General features: G+C 39.2%; 1 protein-coding gene across 1 annotated transcript in view; it reads left to right on the top strand.

The window, feature by feature from the left end:
• Positions 1–24,339, top strand: part of LPCAT1 (lysophosphatidylcholine acyltransferase 1) — a 451,016-nt gene that overhangs the window by 165,086 nt on the left and 261,591 nt on the right. The window contains exon 2 of the mRNA XM_053714577.1: positions 4,418–4,560. Coding sequence (XP_053570552.1) covers positions 4,418–4,560 — 143 coding nt within the window. The remainder of the gene's footprint in view (positions 1–4,417; positions 4,561–24,339) is intronic.

The raw sequence follows: 24,339 nt of genomic DNA, 5'->3' as shown, positions 1-24,339 counted from the left end.
GCTTTGCTGAAAAGCAAACCTACGTATGCTTGAGAGCTAGCTTCGGATTGGTAGCTGCACATATATGCATCTTGTTATTGGCTTACCAATGTGTTCCGTTAGCTCCCAGAAGGGCATTACTGCTCCCTAAATAAATGAAATCAAGACAATGAAGCAAAATTTGATAACAAAAGTAAGTTAGAAAGTTGTTTAAAATTGCATGCTCCTTTCTAAATCATTTAAGAAAAATATTGGGTTTCATGTCCCTTTAAAAAAAAAAAAAAAAGAAGTACTTTCTAAAGCTCTAATTTCACAGTTATCACACAACTGACAGTAAGCACTAAAAATATAAGTGACAAGAAAGTCAAAATTAAACTATAGATAGTGTCATTTTATGAGACTTTTCAATTCACTTCTTAGATCAAATTAACTTGGATATATATATATATATACACATTTTTTTTTTGCCTAATGTCTTTTCTTAAAGGGACATGGATTTTTTTTTCTTTCATGGTTCAGATAGGGATTTAAAACAATTTTCCAATTTACTCCTATTATCTCCTTTTGTTTTGTTCTCTTGGTACCCTTTAGGTAGGCTTAGGAGCTGCTGGTGGCTGCACATATCTGTCTCATGTTATTGGCTTACCCAATGCATTCAGCTAGCTCCCAGTAGTGCATTGCTGCTTCAACAAAAAAGGATGCTGAACAAATGAAGCAAATTTTGAAACTTGTTTTTAAATTGTATTATCGATCTAAATCATGAAAAGAAAATGTTTCATGTCCCTTTTTTAAGGAGGTCAAATCTCTTATAGAAATAATCTTGGTGCTTAAAGGACCAGTCAACACAGTAGATTTGCATAATCAACAAATGCAAGAAAACAAGACAATGCAATAGCACTTAGTCTGATCTTCAAATGAGTAGTAGATTTTTTTCTGACAATTTTAAAAGTTATGTCTTCTTCCACTCCCCCTGTACCATGTGACAGACATCAGCCAATCACAAATGCATACACGTACCATGTGACAGACATCAGCCATTCACAAATGCATATACACTTATTCTTGCACATGCTCAGTAGGAGCTGGTCACTCAAAAAGTTTAAATATAAAAAGACTGCACATTTAGTTAATGGAAGTAAATTGGAAAGCTGTTTAAAATGGCTCTATCAGAATAATGAAAGTTTAATTTTGGTTGAGTGTCCCTTTTAAGTACCTTTTGCCTTGGATAGCCCTTGCAGTGATCCTTTTTAATATTGTAGGTGGCCAATCACTGACTGTGCCACTCACCTCAAGTCAACCAATTAAATCCTCAGTTAAAGAGATACTAAACCCACATTTTTTCTTTAATGATTCAGATAGAGCATGTCATTTTAAGCAACTTTTATTTAACTCCTATGAACAATTTTTCTTCGCACTCTTTCTAGCTTTATTTAAATTGCAGGAAAGTAAAGCTTCGGATCCCGCCCATTTTTTAATCCGGACCTGAGTTATGCTTGCTTATTGGTGGCTAAATGTAGCCACCAATATGCAAGCACTATCTGGGGTGCTGAACCTAAAATGGGCCACCTCCTAAGATTTATATTTGTTCTCTTGCTATTTGTTTAAAAAGCAGGAGTAAAGCTTGGGATTCGGCCCATTTTAGGTTCAGAACCTTGGATAGCACTTGCTTTTATTGGTGGCTACATTTAGCCACTAATAAGCAAGCATAACCCAGGTTCTCAACCAAAAAAGGTCCGGCTCCTAAGCTTTACATTCCTGCTTTTTAAATAAAGATAGCAAGAGAACAAAGAAAAATTGATGATAGGAGTAAATGACATTTGCTTAAAATTGCATGCTCTGACTCTTGTGAAAGGAAAAAAAAATGGGTTTAGTATCCCTTTAAGTGAAATTAATCATTTCTCCTCTGTTTGTGCTTTACAAACATACCTCATCACTCACTGCCTCTGCTTATCACCATTATCTAAGGCCCTGATGATCTAAATCTCTCTGGTCTGACAAGATTATTGAAGTTAGTTCTGCGTGGCCCCTCAAACAATTCTAGCAAGGCAAATTTTAGCTTTCAATTCAATGTCGTTTATCTCACTATGGAGGGTTATGGAATGTGATGGATGTATCCTTACTATCCCTTCACCTCCAGAATTACCTTAAATTTCTCCTGTATCATCTAAAAGAGATTTGAATAAAATGTATTTCAGTGGTTTGTTTTTTGAAAATGGGATCTTTCTGTACTGAATAGGCATTTTTCTTTTGGAAGTTGTTCCTGTCAGCCAATCAGTATTTTATTCATGTGAGGCTAATATATTTATCTGCTGCTCTTTCATATACATGATAGAAGATTTTTGAGTACCAGTTGTCAGTGTAATAGTTTTTAAAGCATTATTTATTTTTCTTCTTCCCTCTCAGCCTTTATGATTTGCAGTTTTCCCTCATGCATTTTTTGTGTGGGTGCTTTTAATAAACACGTTATTTTGACCTGCAGTAACAGAAAATGAATCCCCATCTACAAATAATATTCCCTGGAGATAAATAACCCTATGCCTTTCTATATACATTCTTCATGTTGTACATTTGTATGTTTGGCTTAACCATATTACCTAAATCCATTATTATTATTAGTAGTAGTTATTTTGCATTGAAGCATTAATTCAGAATTATAAATTATTTCAATAACTTTGTAAATAAATGGGTTTATAGAAACCCCTGTCTATAGTTTTGTATAACTGGGAATAAAGTAATTTAAAAAAAAAAAAGAGAATAAAAATAAAATATTTCCATGACTAGAAGGAGGCAGGGAATAGCATCAGTTCTTTACTTTTATAATGCATTTACAGGGACACTCAAGTCAAAATTAAACTTTCATTATTAAGATAGAGCATGCAATTTTAAACAAATTTCCAATTTACTTCCATTAACAAAATGTGCTCAGTCTTTTTATATTTACACGTTTTGAGTCACCAGCTCCTACTGAGCATGTGCAAGAATAAACTTATATGCATTTGTGATTGGCTGATGGCTGTCACATGGTATGTGTATGCATTTCTGATTGGCGGATGGCTGTCACATGGTACAGGCGGAGTGGAAAAAGACAACTTTTAAAATTGTCAGAAAAAAAATCTACTTCTCATTTGAAGTTCAGGCTAAGTGCTATTGCATTGTCTTGTTATCTTGCATTTGTTGATTATACAAATCTACTGTGTTTACTGGTCCTTTAATGATTAATTAGTATCTAGGTGACTATAACCCACTGGTTACAGTTGCAACACTCGTATCAAAGCTGTTTTCATTGTAAATACAAACTGAATTTAAATGATTAATTTCCTCACCTCTAAAAGCCTCTGCTACCTACTAAATCCTGCTTTATTTTATGACTGAACATAAAGGGCTGCAATGCCATTGTAAAGCGTGCCACATGGCCCATTGGGTCACCTTGGCTCACTCCCGATACTAAACCGTGCGGGTGGACATTTGGTCCCATAGTGAACTAACTCTTATGTAGAAGTTAACAGTGAATAGGCATGGTACTAGCAATTTACTGTTTACTGGAATGTTGCCAGCTATAGTTATGATTTAGGTGCAAAGCATCTAAAATATATAAATAGCAAATTACCTCCTAAATCTAAATTCCCATACATTACCATTGTCTTTTTAGGTGTTTCCTGGGGCACGCATTCCAGGGTTAGACTGCACTATATGTCACTATTCTACATCAACGGTTAGGAAGGGAGTGTAGAGCAATTTATATCCAGCAGGACATCATTTTAGAAATGTATCCTTTCACGCAACTTTTAAAGCAAGTTGAACAATGTAGATTTTATTGACACATTTTCAAAATGCTTCATTTACCCCATCACTTTAACAAGAAACCTTTTAACAAACTTGAAAATACAATGTATTTAGCTACCTAAAACATTTAATTTGTTGCAATATATATATATATATATATATATATATATATATATATATATATATATATATGTATATATATGTGTGTGTGTGTGTGTATATATATATATATATATATATATATATATATATATATATATATATATATATATATATATATAATTTTTTTTTTTTTCAATAACTTTATTGAAGTGAGTAATTTTCTCAGTGCATGTACAGTATAGTTCTTAAAGGGATAGTAATTGCCAAAAAATGTATTGTATAAAAAGATCCTTGTGGTACGTGAACTGAGGTATGCTTTTCAACAAAGAATGTCAAGAGAACAAAGTACATTTGATAACAGCAGTCTTTTAAAAAGTTATTTAACATTGCATCTTTTTGAATCATGAACGTTTAATTATGACTTTAGTGTCCCTTTTTTAATGTTTTTTTTTTTTTAAATTAAAACAATCATCATTGCTTGTCTAAGATTCCGTATATGAGAATAAATCTAATGGAACAACTTTTTTTTTTCTTTTTTCTCGGTCTATTCTAGATCTTCTTCATGACGTTGACACTATTTCCTATCCGCCTCTTCTTTGCGGCCTTTATGATGCTTCTGGCTTGGCCTTTTGCCTTTGTCGCTGCAATGGGCCGTACTGAGAAACAGCTTGAAATGCCCCTCTCATGGTGGAGAAAGTAAGTTCCTTTTGCTAAACTTTGCAAAACCAGTCCTGCAACTCTAAATTGCTATTGTGTGTTCCAGTAAACCTCTTTCACCTTGAAAGTAGTACAGCTACTGGCTTGACAGCCTTGAAAGTAGCTGTAGTTATGACTGGCTTTAGGTGCTCTCTTGCTAATTGTCTAAGCATTAAACAAGTAGGTTCCTTGGCATCCATGCTCGTGGCAATGGTTGATCATGTGTTCACAGTAAACGAGAATACACCATGCCAGCTATTTAAAAAACAACTAAGCTCACATATTTAGTTAAAGTAATAATGGCCAATTTTACTAGTTTATATGGAAAACATATAATAGAATACTTCCTAGAAAACATCCTCTCTTATGCAATCGCTGAATCTGAAAATGTGTTTTTATTATGAATGGAAATAATAATTTAAATGGATATTAAAGTAATTTCTATGCATCCATAATTAAATGGTAGTTAAATACTTAAAACATTTTATTAGCATAATGTTTAGGTCCTCGCCTCCCTCTAGTCATAGGTGCTGCCATGTTGAAATCTGTCTTTTACTGCATTTCAGTGCTGACCTGTTTGCACATGTGCTGCAACTCTCCTTCAGATACCTGCAGTGTAACCTAGGTTCCAAAATGGCGGCTCCCATAGAGGGAGGTGAATGAAATGTATTTAGCGTCCCTTCAATCATTGCACTGCAAAGGATCTGCTTGTAAAATTGTAATAGTTTTGCAGCCCAAGGACATAACTCTTGAAAAGCCTTGGGTATGTTTCTTATCTCCAATTAGGGGCAGATATAAATGAACTACTGCACTTATTTGAATGAATATAAAACCCACATTTTTTCTTTCATGATTCAGATAGAGCATGCAATTTTAAGCAGCTTTCTAATTTACTCCTATTGTTGTCTTTTCTTCGTTCTCTTGGTATCTTTATTTGAAAAAGCAAGAATGTTAGCTTAGGAGCTAGCCCATTTTTGGTTCAGTACCTGGTTAGCACTTTCTGATTGGTGTCTAAATGTAGCCAGCAATCAGCAAGCACTTCCCAGGCGCTGAACCAAAAACGGGCCAGCTCCTAAGCTTACATTCCTGCTTTACAAATAAAATTACTAAGAGAACGAAAAAAATTTGATAAAAGGAGTACATTATAAAGCTGCTTTAAAATTGCCTGTGCTATTTGAATCATGAAAGACAAAACTTGGTTTTCATATCCCTTTTAAGCAATAATTTTGCAACGATTAAGAGGTTCAAAATTCTGAATTCTACAGAATGCACTCTAGCCACTCACTGGGTAGTTGAGAAGCTGCTATTTAAATATCTTACAAGTAAAGCAGTGTACATAAATAATGAAAACCCATTGCAAAGTTATTTCACTATGCATTTTTTAAACATTTTAAGAGGGATTACATTTTGAGTTTCGTGTCTCTTTAATGAAACACATGCTCATAAAGACTTGTAGCATTTCTTCCTCTTTTATATGACCGTGTTTAGTCTCACAGTCTATAAATTGTATGCAAATCTGGAGTTACATAACCATGCAACACTTTTTTTTCTTTCTTTTTTTTATCACTATAAGGCTTATACAGACTGCAATGTACGTGTCAATTGAACAGCTACTTTTTTCATTTTAAATACATTTTTGTGAATAATAATATTAATAAAATAATAATAATAAAAAAATCTTAATTTTTAATTTGGAAACTTAAAGGGATACTAAACCCATTTTTTTCTTTCATGATTCAGATAGAGCCTGCAGTTTTAAGCAACTTTTTAATTTACTCCTATTTATCAATTTTTCTTCGTTCTTTTGCTATCTTTATTTAAAAAAGCTAGAATCTCTAATCCGGACCATTTTTGGTTCAGCATCTGGGTTGCACTTTCTGATTGGTGGTTAAGAGTAGCTGATGGGTTCAGCTATTTCTCAGTAGTGCATTTCTGCTCCTTCAATAAAGGATATAAAGAAAATAAAGCAAAATTTATAATAGAAGTACATTGGAAAGTTGTTTAAAATTGTATACTGTATCTGAGTCATGAAAGAGAAATTTGGGGTTTCTGGTCTCTTTAATGTTAGAATTTATTAGTTGGGATCATTATGTTGATTGAGGAAGGAAGACTTGCCTGCTATTTATTATTATTATTATTATTTTCCTTCCCATGGCAGGGAGAGACCACGACTTAATTCATAACTGTTGGAAATATCAATACCTGGCCACCAGGAGGAGGCAAAGACATCCCAACCAAAGACTATAAATATCCCTCCCACTTCCCTATACCCCCAGTCATTATTTGCCTTTCGTCACTAAAGGAGGATGGCAGAGAAAGTGTTAGAAGAAAGAAAATGGCCCTTTTAATGGGTATTTTCCCTTCAAGAGAGGACTATTGGAATAGCCATATAAAATCTCTCAGTGAGAGTAGTGGTGAAGGTTAGATTTTTATGCATCAGGGAACGTTCTCTGTTAGACATATGGATAATTTACTAACTACCCATAGGAAATCCGTGTAGACGAGTTACACTGCTTATCCTTTTTCCCACCCAGGTCCCTGTCAGAGGAGGAGAACTGTCGCACCTTTTGAGGAGATGTGTGTGTGCCCCATGATGCGATTTCTGAGGGGTAAATCCTTTGATTTTATTTAGGGGATATGTTTCTCGCCTAAGGGACGTCTGAAAAAAGCTCACAGTATCGGTTTTGTTACTGTACCCTTGAGGGATCGGAGGAGGGACCTCTGAAGTTGAGGCTTATTTATTAGTGCATCCAAAAAGGAGGGAACTTTCCGTCCTATCCTAGAATTGAAGTGTTTAACAATTTTTTAGCTACTGCTCCCAGAATATTTACAAAGGTTCTGGGTGCTCTTCTAGCCGTAGCGAGATCTCAAGGTATTGCCGTAGCTCCTTACCTGGACAATATCTTGGTTCAAGCATCCTCTTTTCCTTTGGCAAGAGATCATTTGGACTCACTATTGAGTCTGCTTTGGACTCATGGTTGGAAGATACATCTCAAAAAGAATTCTCTGATTCCCTCCACCAGGGTGTTTTATCTGGGTACCATCCTCAACTCACTTTCCATGAGGATCTTTGACAGAACAGAGATGTTCAAAGCTAGCTTTGGCTTGCCTTTCCCTGCAATCCACCTCAAATCCATTGGTGGCTCAGTGTATGAAAGTTATCAGTCTAATGGTGTCTTCTATGGACATTATTCCTTTCTTTCATGTAATTAGCAAGAGTCCATGAGCTAGTGATGTATGGGATATACATTCCTACCAGGAGGGGCAAAGTTTCCCAAACCTTAAAATGCCTATAAATACACCCCTCACCACACCCACAATTCAGTTTTACAAACTTTGCCTCCTATGGAGGTGGTGAAGTAAGTTTGTGCTAGATTCTACGTTGATATGCGCTCCGCAGCAGGTTGGAGCCCGGTTTTCCTCTCAGCGTGCAGTGAATGTCAGAGGGATGTGAGGAGAGTATTGCCTGTTTGAATTCAATGATCTCCTTCTACGGGGTCTATTTCATAGGTTCTCTGTTATCGGTCGTAGAGATTCATCTCTTACCTCCCTTTTCAGATTGACGATATACTCTTATAAATATACCATTACCTCTGCTGATTTTCGTTTCAGTACTGGTTTGGCTTTCTACAAACATGTAGATGAGTGTCCTGGGGTAAGTAAGTCTTATTTTCTGTGACACTCTAAGCTATGGTTGGGCACTTTTTTAATAAAGTTCTAAATATATGTATTCAAACATTTATTTGCCTTGACTCAGGATGTTCAACATTCCTTATTTTCAGACAGTCAGTTTCATATTTGGGCTAATGCATTTGAATCAAATATTTTTCTTACCTTAAAGATTTGACTTTTTTCCCTGTGGGCTGTTAGGCTCGCGGGGGCTGAAAATGCTTCATTTTATTGCGTCATTTTTGGCGCGGACTTTTTTGGCGCAAAAAATCTTTTCCGTTTCCGGCGTCATACGTGTCGCCGGAAGTTGCGTCATTTTTGACGTTCTTTTGCGCCAAAAAATGTCGGCGTTCCGGACGTGGCGTCATTTTTGGCGCCAAAAGCATTTAGGCGCCAAATAATGTGGGCGTCTTATTTGGCGCTAAAAAAATATGGGCGTCGCTTTTGTCTCCACATTATTTAAGTCTCATTATTTATTGCTTCTGGTTGCTAGAAGCTTGTTCACTGGCATTTTTTCCCATTCCTGAAACTGTCATTTAAGGAATTTGATCAATTTTGCTTTATATGTTGTTTTTTCTCTTACATATTGCAAGATGTCTCACGTTGCATCTGAGTCAGAAGATACTTCAGGAAAATCGCTGTCTGGTGCTGGAACTACCAAAGCTAAGTGTATCTGCTGTAAACTTTTGGTAGCTATTCCTCCAGCTGTTGTTTGTATTAATTGTCATGACAAACGTGTTAATGCAGATAATATTTCCTTTAGTAATGTACCATTACCTGTTGCAGTTCCATCAACATCTAATGTTCAGAATGTTCCTGATAACATAAGAGATTTTGTTTCTGAATCCATCAAGAAGGCTATGTCTGTTATTCCTCCTTCTAGTAAACATAAAAAATCTTTTAAAACTTCTCTTTATACAGATGAATTTTTAAATGAACATCATCATTCTGATTCTAATGACTCTTCTGGTTCAGAGGATTCTGTCTCAGAGATTGATGCTGATAAATCTTCATATTTATTTAAAATGGAATTTATTCGTTCTTTACTTAAAGAAGTACTAATTGCTTTAGAAATTGAGGATTCTGGTCCTCTTGATACTAAATCTAAACATTTAGATAAGGTCTTTAAATCTCCTGTGGTTATTCCAGAAGTTTTTCCTGTTCCTGGTGCTATTTCTGAAGTAATTTCCAGAGAATGGAATAATTTGGGTAATTCATTTACTCCTTCTAAACGTTTTAAGCAATTATATCCTGTGCCGTCTGACAGATTAGAATTTTGGGACAAAATCCCTAAAGTTGATGGGGCTATTTCTACCCTTGCTAAACGTACTACTATTCCTACGTCAGATGGTACTTCGTTTAAGGATCCTTTAGATAGGAAAATTGAATCCTTTCTAAGAAAAGCTTATCTGTGTTCAGGTAATCTTCTTAGACCTGCTATATCATTGGCTGATGTTGCTGCAGCTTCAACTTTTTGGTTGGAAACTTTAGCGCAACAAGTAACAGATCATGATTCTCATAATATTATTATTCTTCTTCAACATGCTAATAATTTTATCTGTGATTCCATTTTTGATATTATCAGAGTTGATGTCAGGTTTATGTCTCTAGCTATTTTAGCTAGAAGAGCTTTATGGCTTAAAACTTGGAATGCTGATATGTCTTCTAAATCAACTCTACTTTCCATTTCTTTCCAGGGTAACAAATTATTTGGTTCTCAGTTGGATTCTATTATCTCAACTGTTACTGGTGGGAAAGGAACTTTTTTACCTCAGGATAAAAAATCTAAAGGTAAAAACAGGGCTAATAATCGTTTTCGTTCCTTTCGTTTCAACAAAGAACAAAAGCCTGATCCTTCATCCTCAGGAGCAGTTTCAGTTTGGAAACCATCTCCAGTCTGGAATAAATCCAAGCCTTCTAGAAAAGCAAAGCCAGCTTCTAAGTCCACATGAAGGTGCGGCCCTCATTCCAGCTCAGCTGGTAGGGGGCAGGTTACGTTTTTTCAAAGAAATTTGGATCAATTCTGTTCACAATCTTTGGATTCAGAACATTGTTTCAGAAGGGTACAGAATTGGTTTCAAGATAAGACCTCCTGCAAAGAGATTTTTTCTTTCCCGTGTCCCAGTAAATCCAGTGAAAGCTCAAGCATTTCTGAAATGTGTTTCAGATCTAGAGTTGGCTGGAGTAATTATGCCAGTTCCAGTTCTGGAACAGGGGATGGGGTTTTATTCAAATCTCTTCATTGTACCAAAGAAGGAGAATTCCTTCAGACCAGTTCTGGATCTAAAAATATTGAATCGTTATGTAAGAATACCAACGTTCAAAATGGTAACTGTAAGGACTATCTTGCCTTTTGTTCAGCAAGGGCATTATATGTCTACAATAGATTTACAGGATGCATATCTGCATATTCCGATTCATCCAGATCATTATCAGTTCCTGAGATTCTCTTTTCTGGACAAGCATTACCAGTTTGTGGCTCTGCCGTTTGGCCTAGCTACAGCTCCAATAATTTTTACAAAGGTTCTCGGTGCCCTTCTGTCTGTAATCAGAGAACAGGGTATTGTGGTATTTCCTTATTTGGACGATATCTTGGTACTTGCTCAGTCTTCACATTTAGCAGAATCTCATACGAATCGACTTGTGTTGTTTCTTCAAGATCATGGTTGGAGGATCAATTCACTAAAAAGTTCATTGATTCCTCAGACAAGGGTAACCTTATGCATGGAAATTCTAGGTCTTATGACTGCTGCATCGGACGCGATCCCCTTTGCTCGTTTTCACATGCGACCTCTTCAGCTCTGTATGCTGAATCAATGGTGCAGGGATTACACAAAGATATCTCAATTAATATCTTTAAAACCGATTGTACGACACTCTCTAACGTGGTGGACAGATCACCATCGTTTAATTCAGGTGGCTTCTTTTGTTCTTCCGACCTGGACTGTAATTTCAACAGATGCAAGTCTCACAGGTTGGGGAGCTGTGTGGGGATCTCTGACGGCACAAGGAGTTTGGGAATCTCAGGAGGTGAGATTACCGATCAATATTTTGGAACTCTGTGCAATTTTCAGAGCTCTTCAGTCTTGGCCTCTTCTGAAGAGAGAATCGTTCATTTGTTTTCAGACAGACAATGTCACAACTGTGGCATACATCAATCATCAAGGAGGGACTCACAGTCCTCTGGCTATGAAAGAAGTATCTCGAATTCTGGTTTGGGCGGAATCCAGCTCCTGTCTAATCTCTGCAGTTCATATCCCAGGTATAGACAATTGGGAAGCGGATTATCTCAGTCGCCAAACGTTGCATCCGGGCGAATGGTCTCTTCACTCAGAGGTATTTCTTCAGATTGTTCAAATGTGGGAGCTTCCAGAAATAGATCTGATGGCGTCTCATCTAAACAAGAAACTTCCCAGGTATCTGTCCAGATCCCGGGATCCTCAGGCGGAGGCAGTGGATGCATTATCACTTCCTTGGAAGTATCATCCTGCCTATATCTTTCCGCCTCTAGTTCTTCTTACAAGAGTAATCTCCAAGATTCTGAAGGAATGCTCGTTTGTTCTGCTGGTAGCTCCGGCATGGCCTCACAGGTTTTGGTATGCGGATCTTGTCCGGATGGCCTCTTGCCATCCGTGGACTCTTCCGCTAAGCCCAGACCTTCTGTCGCAAAGGTCCTTTTTTCCATCAGGATCTCAAATCCTTAAATTTAAAGGTATGGAGATTGAACGCTTGATTCTTGGTCAAAGAGGTTTCTCTGACTCTGTGATTAATACTATGTTACAGGCTCGTAAATCTGTATCCAGAGAGATATATTATAGAGTCTGGAAGACTTATATTTCTTGGTGTCTTTCTCATCATTTTTCTTGGCATTCTTTTAGAATTCCGAGAATTTTACAGTTTCTTCAGGATGGTTTAGATAAAGGTTTATCCGCAAGTTCTTTGAAAGGACAAATCTCTGCTCTTTCTGTTCTTTTTCACAGAAAGATTGCTAATCTTCCTGATATTCATTGTCTTGTACAAGCTTTGGTTCGTATAAAACCTGTCATTAAGTCAATTTCTCCTCCTTGGAGTTTGAATTTGGTTCTGGGGGCTCTTCAAGCTCCTTCGTTTGAACCTATGCATTAATTGGACATTAAATTACTTTCTTTGAAAGTTTTGTTCCTTTTGGCGATCTCTTCTGCCAGAAGAGTCTCTGAATTATCTGCTCTTTCTTGTGAGTTTCCTTTTCTGATTTTTCATCAGGATAAGGCGGTGTTGCGAACTTCTTTTGAATTTTTACCTAAGGTTGTGAATTCCAACAACATTAGTAGAGAAATTGTGGTTCCTTCATTATGTCCTAATCCTAAGAATTCTAAGGAGAAATCGTTGCATTCTTTGGATGTTGTTAGAGCTTTGAAATATTATGTTGAAGCTACTAAGTCTTTCCGAAAGACTTCTAGTCTATTTGTTATCTTTTCCGGTTCTAGAAAAGGCCAGAAAGCTTCTGCCATTTCTTTGGCATCTTGGTTGAAATCTTTAATTCATCATGCCTATGTCGAGTCGGGTAAAACTCCGCCTCAAAGGATTACAGCTCATTCTACTAGGTCAGTTTCTACTTCCTGGGCGTTTAGGAATGAAGCTTCGGTTGATCAGATTTGCAAAGCAGCAACTTGGTCCTCTTTGCATACTTTTACTAAATTCTACCATTTTGATGTATTTTCTTCTTCTGAAGCAGTTTTTGGTAGAAAAGTACTTCAGGCAGCGGTTTCAGTTTGAATCTTCTGTTTATGTTTTTCATTAAACTTTATTTTGGGTGTGGATTATTTTCAGCAGGAATTGGCTGTCTTTATTTTATCCCTCCCTCTCTAATGACTCTTGCGTGGAAAGATCCACATCTTGGGTAGTCATTATCCCATACGTCACTAGCTCATGGACTCTTGCCAATTACATGAAAGAAAACATAATTTCTCCAACATAGGTGTGTCCGGTCCACGGCGTCATCCTTACTTGTGGGATATTCTCTTCCCCAACAGGAAATGGCAAAGAGCCCAGCAAAGCTGGTCACATGATCCCTCCTAGGCTCCGCCTACCCTAGTCATTCTCTTTGCCGTTGTACAGGCAACATCTCCACGGAGATGGCTTAGAGTTTTTTAGTGTTTAACTGTAGTTTTTATTATTCAATCAAGAGTTTGTTATTTTAAAATAGTGCTGGTATGTACTATTTACTCAGAAACAGAAAAGAGATGAAGATTTCTGTTTGTATGAGGAAAATGATTTTAGCACCGTAACTAAAATCCATGGCTGTTCCACACAGGACTGTTGAGAGCAATTAACTTCAGTTGGGGGAACAGTGTGCAGTCTCTTACTGCTTGAGGTATGACACATTCTAACAAGACGATGTAATGCTGGAAGCTGTCATTTTCCCTATGGGATCCGGTAAGCCATGTTTATTAAGATAGTAAATAAGGGCTTCACAAGGGCTTATTAAGACTGTAGACTTTTTCTGGGCTAAATCGATTCATTATTAACACATATTTAGCCTTGAGGAATCATTTATTCTGGGTATTTTGATATGATTATATCGGCAGGCACTGTTTTAGACACCTTATTCTTTAGGGGCTTTCCCTAATCATAGTCAGAGCCTCATTTTCGCGCCGGTATGGCGCACTTGTTTTTGAGGACAGCATGGCATGCAGCTGCATGTGTGTGGAGCTCTGATACATAGAAAAGTCTTTCTGAAGGCATCATTTGGTATCGTATTCCCCTTTGGGCTTGGTTGGGTCTCAGCAAAGCAGATTCCAGGGACTGTAAAGGGGTTAAATATAAAAACGGCCCCGGTTCCGTTATTTTAAGGGTTAAAGCTTCCAAATTTGGTGTGCAATACTTTTAAGGCTTTAAGACACTGTGGTGAAATTTTGGTGAATTTTGAACAATTCCTTCATACTTTTTCGCAATTGCAGTAATAAAGTGTGTTTAGTTTAAAATTTAAAGTGACAGTAACGGTTTTATTTTAAAACGTTTTTTTGTGCTTTGTTATCAAGTTTATGCCTGTTTAACATGTCTGAACTTCCAGATAGATTGTGTTCTGACTGTGGGGAAACCAAGGTTCCTTCTCATTTAACTATATGTATTTTATGTCATAAAAAAATTTAGTAAAAATGATGCCCAAGATGATTCCTCAAGTGAGGGGAGTAAGCATGGTACTGCATCATCCCCTCCTTCGTCTACACCAGTCTTGCCCATACAGGAGGCCCCTAGTACATCTAGTGCGCCAATACTCCTTACTATGCAACATTTAACGGCTGTAATGGATAATTCTATCAAAAACATTTTAGCCAATATGCCCACTTATCAGCGAAAGCGCGACTGCTCTGTTTTAGAAAATTCTGTAGAGCATGAGAACGCTGATGATATGGTTTCTGAAGGGCCCCTACACCAGTCTGAGGGGGCCAGGGAGGTTTTGTCTGAGGGAGAAATTTCAGATTCAGGAAACATTTCTCAACAAGCTGAACCTGATGTGATTACTTTTAAATTTAAGTTGGAACATCTCCGCGCTCTGCTTAAGGAGGTGTTATCCAATTTGGATGATTGTGATTATCTGGTCATTCCAGAACCACTATGTAAAATGGAAAAGTTCTTAGAGGCCCCGGGGCCCCCCGAAGCTTTTCCTATATCCAAGCGGGTGGCGTACATTGTTAGTAAAGAATGGGACAGGCCCGGTATACCTTTAGTACCTCCCCCCATATTTATAAAATTGTTTTCCTATAGTCGACCCCAGAAAGGACTGATGGCAGACAGTCCCCAAGGTCGAGGGGGAGGTTTCTACTCTACACAAGCGCGCCACTATACCCATAGAAGATAGTTGTGCTTTCCAAGATCCTATGGATAAAAAATTAGAAGGTCTGCTAAAGATGTTTGTTCAGCAAGGTTCCCTTCTACAACCAATTGCATGCATTGTCCCTGTCACTGCAGCCGCGTGTTTCTAGTTTGAGGAGCTAGGAAAGGCGATTATTAGTAATTCTTCTTCTTATGAGGAGATTATGGACAGAATTCGTGCTCTTAAATTGGCTAATTCTTTCACCCTAGACGCCACCTTGCAATTGGCTAGGTTAGCGGCGAAAAAATTCTGGGTTTGCTATTGTGGCGCAGAGCGCTTTGGTTAAAATCTTGGGCAGCGGATGCGTCTTCCAAGAACAAATTGCTTGACATTCCTTTCAAGGGGAAAACACTCTTTGGCCCTGACTTGAAAGAGATTATCTCTGATATCACTGGGGGCAAGGGCCACGCCCTTCCTCAGGATAGGTCTTTTCAAGACCAAAAATAAACCTAAGTTTCGTCCCTTTCGCAGAAACGGATCAGCCCCAAGGGCTACGTCCTCTAAGCAGGAAGGTAATACTTCTCAAGCCAATCCAGCCTGGAGACCTATGCAAGGCTGGAACAAAGGAAAGCAGGCCAGGAAACCTGCCACTGCTACCAAGACAGCATGAAATGCGGGCCCCCGATCCGGGACCGGATCTGGTGGGGGGCAGACTCTCTCTCTTCGCTCAGGCTTGGGCAAGAGATGTTCTGGATCCTTGGGCGCTAGAAATAGTCTCCCAAGGTTATTCTCTGGAGTTCAAGGGGCTTCCTCCAAGGGGGAGGTTCCACAGGTCTCAGTTGTCTTCAGACCACATAAGAAGACAGGCATTCTTACATTGGGTAGAAGACCTGCTAGAAATGGGAGTGATTCATCCTGTTCCATTAGGAGAACAAGGGATGGGGTTCTACTACAATCTGTTCATAGTTCCCAAAAAAGAGGGAACGTTCAGACCAATCTTAGATCTCAAGATCTTGAACAAGTTTCTTAAGGTTCCATCGTTCAAGATGGAAACCATTCGAACACTTCTTCCTTCCATCCAGGAAGGTCAATTCATGACCAAGGTGGATTTCAAGGATGCGTATCTACATATTCCTATCCACAAGGAACATCATCGGTTCCTAAGGTTTGCATTCCTGGACAAGCATTTCCAGTTCGTGGCATTTCCTTTCGGATTAGCCACTGCTCCTAGGATTTTCTCATAGGTACTAGGGTCCCTTCTGGCGGTGCTAAGACCAAGGGGCATTGCTGTAGTACCTTACTTGGACGACATTCTGATTCGAGCGTCGTCCCTTCCTCAAGTAAAGGCTCACACGGACATTGTCCTGGCCTTTCTCAGATCTCACGGATGGAAAGTGAACGTGGAAAAGAGTTCTCTATCTCCGTCAACGAGGGTTCCCTTCTTGGGAACTATAATAGACTCCTTAGAAATGAGGATTTTTCTGACAGAAGCCAGAAAAACAAAACTTCTAGACTCTTGTCGGATACTTCATTCCGTTCCTCTTCCTTCCATAGCGCAGTGCATGGAAGTGATAGGTTTGATGGTAGCGGCAATGGACATAGTTCCTTTTGTGCGCATTCATCTAAGACCATTACAACTGTTCATGCTCAGTCAGTGGAATGGGGACTATTCAGACTTGTCTCCGAAGATACAAGTAAATCAGAGGACCAGAGACTCATTCCGTTGGTGGCTGTCCCTGGACAACCTGTCACAAGGGATGACCTTCCGCAGACCAGAGTGGGTCATTGTCACGACCGACGCCAGTCTGATGGGCTGGGGCGCGGTCTGGGGATCCCTGAAAGCTCAGGGTCTTTGGTCTCGGGTAGAATCTCTTCTACCGATAAATATTCTGGAACTGAGAGCGATATTCAATGCTCTCAAAGCTTGGCCTCAGCTAGCGAGGGCCAAGTTCATACATCAACCATCAGGGGGGAACAAGGAGTTCCCTAGCGATGGAAGAAGTGACCAAAATCATTCTATGGGCGGAGTCTCACTCCTGCCACCTGTCTGCTATCCACATCCCAGGAGTGGAAAATTGGGAAGCGGATTTTCTGAGTCGTCAGACATTGCATCCGGGGGAGTGGGAACTCCATCCGGAAATCTTTGCCCAAGTCACTCAACCGTGGGGCATTCCAGACATGGATCTGATGGCCTCTCGTCAGAACTTCAGAGTTCCTTACTACGGGTACAGATCCAGGGATCCCAAGGCGGCTCTAGTGGATGCACTAGTAGCACCTTGGACCTTCAAACTAGCTTATGTGTTCCCGCCGTTTCCTCTCATCCCCAGGCTGGTAGCCAGGATCAATCAGGAGAGGGCGTCGGTGATTTTGATAGCTCCTGCGTGGCCACGCAGGACTTGGTATGCAGATCTGGTGAATATGTCATCGGCTCCACCATGGAAGCTACCTTTGAGAGACCTTCTTGTTCTAGGTTCGTTCGACCCACTCCAGCTGACTGCTTGGAGATTGAACGCTTGATCTTATCAAAGCGAGGGTTCTCAGATTCTGTTATTAATACTCTTGTTCAGGCCTGAAAGCCTGTAACCAGAAAAATTACCACATAATTTGGTATATCTGTTGGTGTGAATCTGCAGGATTCCCTTGGGACAAGGTTAAGATTCCTAAGAGTCTATCCTTCCTTCGAGAAGGATTGGAAAAAGGATTATCTGCAAGTTCCTTGATGGGACAGATTTCTGCCTTGTCTGTGTTACTTCACAAAAAGCTGGCAGCTGTGCCAGATGTTCTAGCCTTTGTTCAGGCTCTGGTTAGAATCAAGCCTGTTTACAAAATTTTGACTCCTCCTTGGAGTCTCAACCTAGTTCCGTTGATATTAAGTTATTATCTTGGAAAGTTTTGTTTTTGGTTGCAATTTCTTCTGCTAGAAGAGTTTCAGAATTATCTGCTCTGCAGTGTTCTTCTCCTTATCTGGTGTTCCATGCAGATAAGGTGGTTTTGCGTACTAAACCTGGTTTTCTTCCAAAAGTTGTTTCTAACAAAAACATTAACCAGGAGATAGTTGTGCCTTCTTTGTGTCCTAATCCAGTTTCAAAGAAGGAACGTTTGTTGCACAACTTGGATGTAGTTCGTGCTCTCAAATTTTACTTAGCAGCTACTAAGGATTTCTGACAAACTTTGTCTTTGTTTGTTGTTTATTCTGGTAAACGGAGAGGTCAAAAAGCAACTTCTACCTCTCTCTCCTTCTGGATTAAAAGCATTATCCGATTGGCTTATGAGACTGCCGGACGGCAGCCTCCTGAAAGAATCACAGCTCACTCCACTAGGGCTGTGGCTTCCACATGGGCCTTCAAGAACGAGGCTTCTGTTGATCAGATATGTAAGGCAGCGACTTGGTCTTCACTGCACACTTTTTCTAAATTTTACAAATTTGATACTTTTGCTTCTTCTGAGGCTATTTTTGGGAGAAAGGTTTTGCAAGCCGTGGTGCCTTCCATTTAGGTGACCTGATTTGCTCCCTCCCTTCATCCGTGTCCTAAAGCTTTGGTATTGGTTCCCACAAGTAAGGATGACGCCGTGGACCGGACACACCTATGTTGGAGAAAACAGAATTTATGTTTACCTGATAAATTACTTTCTCCAACGGTGTGTCCGGTCCACGGCCCGCCCTGGTTTTTTTAATCAGGTCTGATAATTTATTTTCTTTAACTACAGTCACCACGGTAACATATGGTTTCTCCTATGCAAATATTCCTCCTTAACGTCGGTCGAATGACTGGGGTAGGCGGAGCCTAGGAGGGATCATGTGACCAGCTTTGCTGGGCTCTTTGCCATTTCCTGTTGGGGAAGAGAATATCCCACAAGTAAGGATGACGCCGTGGACCGGACACACCGTTGGAGAAAGTAATTTATCAGGTAAACATAAATTCTGTTTTATGTAAGAACTTACCTGATAAATTCATTTCTTTCATATTAGCAAGAGTCCATGAGGCCCGCCCTTTTTTGTGGTGGTTATGATTTTTTTGTATAAAGCACAATTATTCCAATTCCTTATTTTATATGCTTTCGCACTTTTTTCTTATCACCCCACTTCTTGGCTATTCGTTAAACTGAATTGTGGGTGTGGTGAGGGGTGTATTTATAGGCATTTTAAGGTTTGGGAAACTTTGCCCCTCCTGGTAGGAATGTATATCCCATACGTCACTAGCTCATGGACTCTTGCTAATATGAAAGAAATGAATTTATCAGGTAAGTTCTTACATAAATTATGTTTTTGCTCGCTTCCATCTCAGACATCTACAACTATGTATGCTGAGACAATGGAACGGAGATCAATTGAACCTGTCTCAGCAGATCATCTTAGACAGCTAGACGAGAGAATCTCTCTCTTGGTGGCTCTGTCAGGATCATCTGTCTCTAGGCACGTGCTTCTTGAGACCGTCCTAGGAGATTATGACTACGAATGCCAGCCTTTTAGGCTGGGGAGCAGTCTGGGGTTCCAGGATGGCCCAATGAACTTGGTCCCAAGGAGAATGTTCTCTTCCGATAAATATTCTAGAGCTTTGGGCAATTCTTAATTCTCTGAGGGCGTGACCCCAGCTCAGTTCTGCCCAGCATATCAAATTTCAATCGAACAATATTACCTTGGTTGCGTACATCAACCGTCAGGGAGGAACTAGAAGTTCCTTGGCAATAAACGAGGTGTCTAAGATACTTCAATGGGCGGAGACCCACAACTGTTGCCTCTCAGTAATCCACATTCCGGGGGTGGAGAACTGGGAAGCCGACTTTCTCAGCAGGCAGTGCTTTCACCCGGGGGAGTGGTCCCTCCACCCCAAGGTGTTTTCATAGATAACCCTCAGATGTGGGTGCCCGGAGATAGATCTCATGTCCTCTCGTTTCAATGCCAAACTACCCAGGTACGGGTCGAGATCGAGAGATCCTCAAGCAGAGTTGGTAGACACGTTAGCAGTTCCCTGGAGGTTGAGACTCGTATATCTTTTTCCTCCATTGCCTCTTCTGCCTCGTGTAGTGGCTTGCATTAAACAGGAGCGGGCAAGAGTGACCCTAATAGCTCCTTCATGGCCTCAAAGGACCTAGTTCGCAGATCTAGTGAGGATGTCCTCCTCCCCTCCCTGGAGCTTACCTTACCGGAAGCACCTTTTTAATGCAGGGTCTGTTTCTTCATTAGAACCTACAGACTCTATGCTTGACTGTGTGGCTCATGAACGCCTAGTTTTAGCCAAGTGGTTTTTAAAATAAGCTCATAGATTCCTTAATCCAGGCTCGGAAGCCTGTCACAAGGCGTATTTATCATAAGATTTGGCGGATTTATCTTCATTGGTGTGAGGAAGGTGGTGTTCCATGGCACAAGGTGAAGGTTTCAGTCCTTTTATCTTTTCTCCAAGATGGATTTGAAAAGGGATCTGCTAGTTCCCTGAAGGGTCAGATATCGGCCCTATCGGTTTTGCTGCATAGGAGATTGGCTAATCTCCGGGATGTACAGTCCTTTGTTAAGGCCCTAGTTAAATCAGACCAGTGTTTAGAAATGTTGCTCCGCCTTGGAGCCTCAATCTTGTTCTTAAAGTTTCGCAACAGGCTCCGTTTGAGCCCATGCATTCTGTTGATCTCAAGCTTTTGTCTTGGAAGGTTCTGTTTTTGTTGGCTATTGCTTCGGCACAGAGAGTTTCTGAAATTTCAGCTCTACAATGTGACCCCCATTAACTTGTTTTCTCTTGTAAAGGTGTATCCAGTCCACGGGTTCATCCATTACTTGTGGGATATTCTCCTTCCCAACAGGAAGCTGCAAGAGGACACCCACAGCGGAGCTGTCTATATAGCTCCTCCCTTAACTGCCACCTCCTGTCATTCTCTTGCAGCTCTTGACAAGAAAGTAAGTATCAAGAGAGATGTGGTGACTTAGTGTAGTTTTTACCTTTTAATCAAAAGTTTATTTTTAAACGGTACGGGCGTTGTACTGTTTTTACTCTCAGGCAGAAATTGGAAGAAGACTTCTGCCTGGAGGTTTGATGATCTTAGCGGTTTGTAACTAAGGTCCATTGCTGTTCTCACACATAACTGAAGAGTATGGAAAGAAAACTTCAGTTGGCGGGACGGTCTGCAGATTGCCTGCTTTGAGGTATGTTCAGTATATTTTTTTTCTAGAGAGATGATAAGGTCTAGAAAATGCTGACAGTGCCTGGTATATTTAAGGTAAGCCTGATACAGTGATTTAACAACTGGGATCATGCTTGCAAAAAGGGATAATATTCATGTTAATACCTATATTACTTAGTGTAAAAACGTTTGCATGATTTATAAATAAAAACGTTTTTTCTCTGAGGGTGATGAATCTTTATTTGGGGCCTAATTTCCACATGGCTTGTTAGATTATTCCTAGGAGTACATTTTTAAGGCCCTCTTTGAGTGCATGGTGGGAGGGGCCTATTTTCGTTTCCCTGAAGGAGTCCTCTGGCTTATAGGACCTCTATAGAGTGTTTTGTTCCTGCAAAAATCGTTTTTAAGGGCAGGTAGGAGCCACAGCACAGCTGTGGCAGTGTGTTTGACTGTTTAACAGGTTTAATGTTTTTCTAATTCGTTTTTGGGCCTAAGGGGTTAATCATCCATTTGCAAGTGGATGCAATGCTGCTTTAGTCCCTTATACACACTGTAAAAATTTCGTAGAGTTTTCTACTTTTTTTCACTGTTTTGCAGTTTATGTGGTAGTTTTTTTTCTCTTAAAGGCACAGTACCATTTTTAGGTGGCCAGCAACAAAGTTGCAGGACAACCTATTGTTATTGTTCGGATTATTATTATTATTATTATTATTATTATTCTTTTTATTCCGCCAAGCTTTGTATTCAATTGCCCATAACTGCTTAACTGTTTTTGCAAAGCTCTTAAAATCAGGTATGCTGGTACAGCCTATTGCTGTGCTACATCTCATGCAAAATTAAGCTCCTAGGTCACATGCTCTGGCAGCCATATTGCTTTTTGCAACAAATTTCGACAAACGCTTAAAAATCTTTAGCTCTGGAACTGCTTATGTTACAACTTTGAAACTCGCTGTGCTTAGTGCTACTATGACCTGAAATTGCTATTGCTCAAGAGAAGTGCCTTGGTCACATGACGTGGCAGCCATCTTGCATTTTGCGAAAAAATTCAAACATCTTCTTCTCCTAAACCGCTTAGTGCAATGACGCGCAATTTTGCACATATGCTCCTTGCAAGGTCCTCTACCAAGTTTGTTAAAATTGCGATTTTTCCATAATCAACATGGCTGCTGTGAGACTTTAACCTTTTTATCGCCATTTAATTGCGCAATTTTGCACTTTATACATTTAGTTTTACAATATTTAACAATATTACAGTGTAATAGACACATGATTACACATAGTCATAGCCCTTAAAGACAATATTGCAGTTAAAATTTGCATTGCGCAATCGCCTTCGTGAAATAAAACATTTGCAAATTTTCATGAAACTTCTGCAAATTGTAGAGGTCTATAGTGAGCATTAGTATGTGCAATTTGAAAGCCATACATTGCATAGCTTGGCGGCCATTTTGTTTCGTATGCGCCATTTTTAAAAACTATAAAAATCTTCTTCTCCGAAACCGCTTATAGGACAGACTTGAAATTTTGTTTATAGAGTTATCTTATGACTAACATTCAGATTTGTTCAAGAGAAGTTGATACGTCATGTGGTTTGGCAGCCATTTTGAATTGTTCAAAATTGCTTAACGATATATTTAAATTAATAATAAATCAAAAACCGTTTTACAAAAATGCTTTATTTTTGCCATGTTTATTGACATCTATAGTGAGCACTATGGTGCTTAATATGGAGGCTGTATATCTTACGATCGGGCAGCCATCTTGGTTTACGCGAAAATTTCGAAAGTCTATTTTCTCTGCAACCACTTATGTAAGAACTGTGAAATTTGCTGTACGGTCTTATATTGTTACCTAGATTCATAATTGCTCATTAGGAGAGAATCAGTCACATGATGCTGCAGCAATATCGGTTTTATGTTTATCGTAATTATTTGTAATTCAATACTTCCTCTTTTGAGTCAATTGCTCACAAAACACAAATTACTTATGCTAAACTCTTGAAATCAGGTATGCTGGTACAGCCTATTGCTATGCTACATCTCATGCAATATTGAACTCATAGGTCATAAGGTTCCGCAGCCATATTGTTTTTTGCGACAAATTTCGAGAACTGCTTAATAATCTTTAGCTCTGGAACTGCTTATGTTGCAACTTTGAAACTTGCTGAGCTTAGTGATGCTATGACCTAGATTTTCCATTGCTCAACAGAAGTGATTTGGTCACATGATGTAGCAACCATCTTGCATTTTGCAAAAATCTTTAAACATCTTCTTCTCTTAAACCACACAAGCTGTGGCAGCCATATTGGTTTACACAAAAAATTTGAAACTGTGTTTTCTTTCCAACAGCTTATGTTAAAACTGTGATATTTGCTGTATAACCATATATTGTCACCTAGAGTTACATTTGTTCATGTTGAAAGTATAGGTCATATGGTGTGGCAGCCATTTTAAAAAACGTAAACATTTCGAAAATGTGTTTTTTTTTTTCCGAATGCTTATGTTAGAAATGTAAATAGTTGTTATATAGCTTTATTTTGTGACATAACTACTTATATGGCATTGCAAAAATGATGCGCTGGCCACCTCTATTGCTGCTTGCAGCTATATTTTATTATTGCTTTTTTCACTTTTATTAAAGTGTTTTCCAAGCTTGCTGGTCTCATTACTAGTCTGTTAAACATGTCTGACATAGAGGAAACTCCTTGTTCATTATGTTTAGAAGCCATTGTGGAACCCCCTCTTAGAATATTTACCAAATGCACTGACCTTTCTATAAGTTATAAAGACCATATTATGGCTTTTAAAGCTGTATCACCTGAGGTTTCTCAGACTGACAAAAGGGAGGTTATGCCATCTAGCTCTCCCCACCTGTCAGAACCTATAACTCCAGCTCAAGGGGCGCCAAGTACATCTAGCGCGTCCAATGCGTTTACTTTACAAGACATGGCGGCAGTTATGAATCATACCCTCACAGAGGTATTGTCCAAACTGCCAGGGTTACAAGGAAAGCGAGACAGCTCTGGGGCTAGAACAAATACAGAGCTCTCTGACTCTTTAGTAGCTATGTCTGATATACCCTCACAATGTGCAGAAGTTGAAGCAGGAGAGCTTCTATCTGTTGGTGACTTCTCTGATTCAGGGAAGGCGTTACTTCAGTCTGACTCTGAAATGACGGCATTTAAATTTAAGCTTGAACACCTC

This window comes from Bombina bombina, chromosome 5, assembly GCF_027579735.1.
Source record: "Bombina bombina isolate aBomBom1 chromosome 5, aBomBom1.pri, whole genome shotgun sequence".
Taxonomy (NCBI): Eukaryota; Metazoa; Chordata; class Amphibia; order Anura; family Bombinatoridae; genus Bombina; species Bombina bombina.
The sequence above is the reverse complement of the archived record's forward strand: the minus strand, read 5'-3'. Positions and strand labels throughout refer to the sequence as shown.